At 30.0% G+C, this 6553-nt stretch overlaps 1 protein-coding gene across 4 annotated transcripts; it reads left to right on the top strand.

Moving 5' to 3' along the window:
* Positions 1 to 2059: 2059 nt before the first annotated feature.
* On the top strand, positions 2060 to 5629 carry LOC100788436 (TPR transcription factor). 4 transcript variants are annotated; one of them, XM_041013793.1, is made up of 4 exons: positions 2060 to 2126; positions 3114 to 3951; positions 4518 to 4690; positions 4949 to 5262. In XM_041013793.1, the coding sequence occupies exons 2-4, from the start codon at positions 3175 to 3177 to the stop codon at positions 5070 to 5072; spliced, it is 1074 nt and encodes a 357-aa protein (XP_040869727.1). In that variant the 5' UTR covers positions 2060 to 2126; positions 3114 to 3174; the 3' UTR covers positions 5073 to 5262. The 4 variants fall into 4 exon arrangements, with proteins under 4 accessions (XP_040869727.1, NP_001341843.1, NP_001341842.1 ...); NM_001354914.1 differs by lacking the exon at positions 2060 to 2126 and adding an exon at positions 2739 to 2870 and having other exon boundaries at positions 4949 to 5629; NM_001354913.1 differs by lacking the exon at positions 2060 to 2126 and adding an exon at positions 2739 to 2870 and having other exon boundaries at positions 3095 to 3951; positions 4949 to 5629.
* Positions 5630 to 6553: the final 924 nt, after the last annotated feature.

Here is a 6553-nt window from a genome sequence, read left to right as displayed (position 1 = left end):
TGCCTAAAGATTTTTTTGTTGGTTAAAAATGGTTAAGTTGGGGATTAGTGTATTCTCTTTTTAGAGATAAGAGACACTGCTACTAATTACATTTTTTTTCTAATATATATATATTTTTTTTAAAGAAAATAAACTTTTGCTTTAAGAATTAAGATCACAAAACAGACAACAAAGTTCTTTTTACCTAGTTTTAATACAAGTACATTATATTTTCAAAACTAAAATTTGATAACACTAATAAAAATAAAATAATTTAACATTTGATTTATTAGATCTGTAGTTAATTAATTGTGTGAATCTTCTAATAAACTTTTTACAAACCTATCATAAACTACATAAAAATAATAATTTTTTTATCTATATAAATCAAAAAGAGATACCGAATAATTTACAACAATCAATTGAGTTAAAAATAATAATAAAAGATATATTAAAAAGCTAAAGACAATGTTAATATAAATGAAAATATCAAAATAAATTTAAAAAAATAATGCTTAATTTGTGTATTATCTTATAAAATGAACAAATAAAAAAATAATAGAAATGTTGTAAAAATTACATATCCCGACCTTTTTTTAGTAATGGGCTAAAACCTAAGTATATATTGATGGATGTAAAAAGGTCATTCAACAAATTAGCTGAGTGTTAAAGGACTTTTTTACACTAATTTAATATAAAATGAATTTAAAAAATAATTTTGGTATTCGATCCTCAAGTTAAAAATAAAACTCAGCTGAGGATTTTAATTGTTTGAAAACTTAACAATCGAGATTATGACAAAAAATACATAAATATAAATTATAAGTTATAAAATTATTTTATAAATTTTAAATTATCAATTTTAATGCTATATTTTATCCTGTGAAATACTTTTATTGCTTAAGAAAAAAATATGGTGAATGAGTAAAATTTGTGTGTCAAAATTTAATATAAATACTATATTTTAATTTTATTTTTTTAGATTTGCATCGAAGATTCACATTTATGTGTAAATTAGGTCCAAATTTTCAAATAACAAATAAATAAAGCTTCACACATGCACGACAAGAATAGAGACACCCAACCATGCAATCTAAAATTTGAAGGCATCATTAACCTGTCGTATATTTGAAAAAAAAAATTGAGAATGGAAAAATCATGTCTAACATAAAAAGTTATATACTACTATTAGTTTTTGAAAATCACGTTTAAAACAAAAAAAAAATCATACAAAATGTGAGACCAAATACAAAATAAATTATATTATTAATAAATATTTTTACAGCATTTTCATAGTATTTTTTCAATTACATTAATAATTTTATTTCTCTTTTATTTTTTCTTAGTCTTTTTCCTTTTATACCACAAATAATTTTATTATTATAAATATAAAGTTTTAAGACAGAAAAAAACTCTTGTATCAACTTTCTAAGAATAGTAGTCAACAATCTTAATAGTGTGATTAAAATTCTTCAAATACAACATCCACACACTTACCATCTCACCCACCTCCATTTTACAACTAGTCTTCAAGCACATACAATAATGAAGTTTTTTCTGCCGAAAATTGAATTGGAATTTTAAATTTATACAACATTTCTTATAACACAAAGGAGAGATAAGAAGAGAAGATAGAAAAATGTTAAATAAAACGGAGCAATGTAATTGAAAGAGAAAAAAAATTGTAAAAAGTATTGCAAAAGAATATAAATAAAACTATTGTAAAAAAATATAAAAGAAAATGAAGTTATTTCTTTTATAAATGTTGAAACTGACAAAAAAAAAAAAGAAGACTAATTTACAAGAACGGTTGTATAGAAGTTTCCAAATATGAGAAAGTACGTTTTGATTTTGCTTCTACAATTGAATTTTATACGGAACTTGTTACACGAAATTCCCAGTAGAATTATCTGGGAAGTTCGATTGGTGTGGAATGCAATTCAGTAATAAAATAAAATACTACTAGAAATATAGAATAGTCCGAGAAGCGCGTTAAGAGCCACGTGTACGGACAAGAAGAGGACATGTTTCATGTTTGAGTCAATTAAAACGTGAATCGAAGTTCCATAAACTTCATTACATTTTCGTGTGCCAGCTAAGGATCCCAAATCCCAATCGCTTGGAGGGATATGCCCTCCATGTGAAAGGTTGGTATGCTTGTACTACTTGCTTCAATATTGCTTCTTTTACTTTTTCTGTTTTCTTCTTATTTGTAATACTCTCTTTTTTTATCAAATAATTGTTTTAAATATATTAAAAAATAATAAATTTATAAATTTAATTTATATATTATTAATTTATTTATAAATTTTGTTATTCATAGTTGATATTATAAGAGATATAAATAAAAAAATTAATATTATATAAAAAAACAAAAATAATAATTATTTTAAGATAATTTTTTCAATATAACAATTATAATGGACCCAGAAAGTACTATAATAATGGTCTCATTTTAATTACTACATTGAAAACAAAACAAGGTTGTCTTTTTCCCAAGTACTTTCCAACTTCCATATGCACCGTCCGCAATACCAAACCAAACGATATAATCTCTTCAAGTTGATAGATATTTTGCTTGCTTCTAGTTGAATTGTATCATATCAAATGTGATCCAAATGCCATATCCACCACACAATCACTACCCAAATAAACTTTTTTTTTAGGGTGAAAACTAAACCATTTTTTTTTTTGTTTCTTAATTAATATATTAGACAGAGAAGGTTAAACCACTCATGTTCACACTCTATATTATATAAAGGGTCCAGCTTATAAATTGCATTGTTTGTTTTGATTTGATGTCTGCTGCTACAAAAGTCTCCCTTCCAATGATCATCTGAAATTACATAGGATTTATAGGGTCATCAAGAACTCTTCAGCATCACAAAAGGGTATTGTTCTTTTCTTCTCTGTCTTCCTTTACCAACCCCAAACATTTCTTTTGTGTTAAATTTACTGATTCTACTCAGCAATCAGCAATCAGCAATCAGCAATCAGCAATCAGCATCATTACTTTTCCTTGTAGCCATGTCAATTTGTTTTCTGTTTCAAAAACCAATATGTCTTTCTCTTTTTCTAGTTTTTTTCTTATTTTCCTGAAGTAGGTAATTTGCAGTTTTGTTCTATTTTCCCAGTGATTTATAATCAAAAAGCAAGGGACAGACACACAGAAGTTGTTATCTTGAATCAGAAAACATGATGCTAAGAAGCTCTTCAACACCAGTTCTTGGATCCCTCCTCTCTTCCTTCACAGATAGCCCTAACAACAATATTCACTCAGAAACCTGTCATGCACTGAAACACTTTCCACCAACCACTGTCCCACAACATTATCACAAACTTACTTTCCACCAAACTGGGTCCTCTGCATGTGGTTCTTCTCCAATCTCTCCCTCAATTGGTGAGCTTGAAAGGCAAAACAAAGGCTTGATCAGAAGAGTCCAATCTGATGGGAACTTGCAAGACTTGGCCTTCTTTTCTTGCAACAATGAAGAAAGGTTTGAGTTTTCAGACCCTTCCAAGAGGTTTTCAGCTAGACACAGGAGCTTGGTGCTGGAGACCATTCCTTCTTTCTCTACTGCCAAGCACAATGGCTTGAGTGAAGAAGAGGAAGATGAAGAAATGGAAAGTGAGAGTGAAGATGGGTTCAGTGTGCTGAATGGTGGGAAGGGTGTAATATTCAGTGAAGAAGTGAGGGTGAAGGATGGAGTTTGTAGGGTGAGTTTTGGTGACCAGGAAGAGGTTAGTAGTGGTAAAGAAATGTATCTTGCAAAGGGACTTGGTGTAGAGTGCTGTGGTGATGGCATAGGTGGTTGTAGAGGTGGTGGTGGAGGTGGTGGTGATCATAATCCCTTGGGTTCTGGAGGAAATGATGGAGAAAGGCATGGAGTGGAAGAATATTACAAGAAAATGGTTAGGGAAAATCCTGGGGATCCTTTGTTTCTGAGGAATTATGCCAATTTTTTGTATCAGGTTAGTTCTATATCCTAGTTTGAAACCAACTCTCTAATTGTTTGACGGAAAAAACATAGATGCAATTCTTTAAGTGCTATTTGTGTCATTCTCTAATCATAATTAGAGTTCTATCTTGTTAATCTGCATAATCCTTTAATGTAAATCTTTATTATGCAGATTGTCATGGTGAAACTTCAATTTTGATTGAAGAACAACACAAACTACATCTAAAGAATTGTATCTAAGTTTGTCCTTGTTTAAAAACTCATCATGGTAGCCAATTTGTTAGGTCATACTATGCTACTATTACAACTTTTTTCAGAGGATTTGGTTAATGTTAGAACAAACAGTTAATTTATACTGAGTAAAAATGAAAAAAAGTAGAGGTGCATGCATCTAGTGTTTAATTTCAATTAATTTATTTTGTAATTCCTAACATTAAATCAATTGTTGATGTTTAGTATAGAACAAATCTATTTTCAGAATAACCTAAAACAAATCATCATAATCGTTTAGAAACACCAACACTTGGAGTTGTTTTTATTAGAGAATGTTTTTGGTGATGATTTTTGTTGTTTGGACAGTGCAAACAAGACCGTGAAGGAGCAGAGGAGTATTATTCCCGTGCCATACTTGCAGACCCAAATGATGGAGAGGTTCTATCACAGTATGGGAAGTTAGTTTGGGAACTACATCACAACCAAGAACGTGCCTCCAGCTATTTTGAAAGAGCAGTCCAAGCCTCTCCTGAAGACAGGTATGCTGCATGTCATGTGCTTCATAACATTCAGTTTATGATATATTACTATCAAGCAGTCTAGTTCAGCTTGCTAAGCAGGGTGGGTGCGTGAGTTGTTGTATGTTTCCTAGTACCTGTTTTCAATTCCTATGGACCAAAAGAAGTTTGTTATGGTAGTTTTTAGACCAAGTTGTCGTGTCATGTTAGTTTACCTACATTAATTTAGTATATTGGGATTGAATGTAGTTACAATAGCTTATGGTTTTATGAAAACAGCCATGTACAAGCAGCATATGCTAGTTTCCTTTGGGACACAGAGGAAGACGAGGATGGTATCAATGAACCACAAAGTTTACCGCCACATTCTCATCAAGGAGCTGTGGCTACTGCAGGTGCTTGAATTGGTGATGAAGTTTTTATACGTACAAATACAAGCGAGTGTCTTGTGATGTAATGAAGTTCTTATGTTGAAGCCAATGTTTATAAATAACTGAATTCACAAACTCATTACCCATGTGTAGTAGCACTAAGACAAGCGACGAGTTTGTGTGCAACCCTTTTAATTAATCAACGTCTACTGATTGATAACATGTATTTGGGACTACTAGTACTTGAATGTTTTGGTTTGTTGCATCAAAGGCACTGCAATTTAAAAAGGAAAAACGAGATTAGAAAAAGAAAATGGCCTACAGGGAAGAACCAACATGTTACGTCATTACATTATTACAGATAACAGGACAATGACACATGAGACGGAAAGTAATCAAAACATGCTCCAAAAGCCAGCTTGAAAGATACACAACGCTCGAGAAAAGGTTCTAGAAGACCTAAGTGTGAACGGAAATTTGACTGGGTATTCTGTTCTCTTTTTTCATAGGAAAATAATTCTTGGACACCCAAAAGGATGTAGACTGCCTCGAAAGAGATAGGAAGAGAAAAGGGACAAATAATTAAGATTGGTGATATGATGTGAGACAAAAAAAATATAGAGAAATGAGAGATGTAGTGTTTGTAAATTATGGATGTCCAAATATCATCAATCTTGTTCATAACTCAGGAGAATTAGGGACCGATTTATGTGATGGGGATCACAGCGATGGCGTGCAGTATGGCCATGGAGAATATTGTCATGTTATTAAGGGACTTGAGTCTTGACTTGACTATAGAAGGATTAGGAAGGATTGAATATTAATGTTGAATAGGTAATACGATATTTTACTTGCGTTTGTTGTGAAGAAACACCCCAATCTAAACTCTAAACCATAACACTGATTTCTAAAAGTGAGGAAAAACCGGATTGTGTTGAGTGAAATCACACTACGAGATGACATGCGCCCTATGAACTTTTACTAATTACCTGTTGAAATAATATGGAGATTTTATTTATAGAATACTAGTTAAAAGAGACACATCTGTATTTTTAAAATTTAAAAAACAGTTGAAAAAAAAATAATGACAACGTTATATTATAAAGGTTTATAAAACTAATAAAAATAATTATATATATTAAAGAGTAATTTAAGAACAAAAAATATGTATATAAAAGGGGTAATTATCTTTATTAATAATTATAAATTATAAAATTTTACGTGATAAGATAAATAAAATGGAAGAAAAGTATTTATAAATTACAACTACTATTTTAACTTTTGCAGTACACAAGAATAAACATTTTATATAATTAAAACTTATAAATCTACTTTTGAAAATATATTTGAATTTATAATAAAATTTAAAAATCCTCATAGGATTTGGTTAGTTTGAATTGATAAAAAAAAAAAGTAAAAATAAAAGAAAAATAATTTAAAATAACCGAAAGATACATTTTTGTGCAGAAAGAATGAGAACTTTTATTTCAAATTGTTAAGTACTTGGAAAAAT

This window comes from Glycine max, chromosome 3 (genome assembly GCF_000004515.6).
Source record: "Glycine max cultivar Williams 82 chromosome 3, Glycine_max_v4.0, whole genome shotgun sequence".
Taxonomy (NCBI): Eukaryota; Viridiplantae; Streptophyta; class Magnoliopsida; order Fabales; family Fabaceae; genus Glycine; species Glycine max.
This window is presented reverse-complemented; position numbering and strand designations above follow the sequence as displayed.

What these genes read in the sequence shown, in the direction of transcription:
- LOC100788436 (NM_001354914.1), top strand. Translation starts at nt 3,175, where the DNA reads ATGATGCTAAGAAGCTCTTCAACACCAGTTCTTGGATCCCTCCTCTCT. An exon ending in ATGCCAATTTTTTGTATCAG is followed by an intron (nt 3,952 to 4,517) that starts GTTAGTTCTATA and finishes TTGTTTGGACAG; the next exon opens with TGCAAACAAGACCGTGAAGG. An exon ending in CAAGCCTCTCCTGAAGACAG is followed by an intron (nt 4,691 to 4,948) that starts GTATGCTGCATG and finishes TTATGAAAACAG; the next exon opens with CCATGTACAAGCAGCATATG.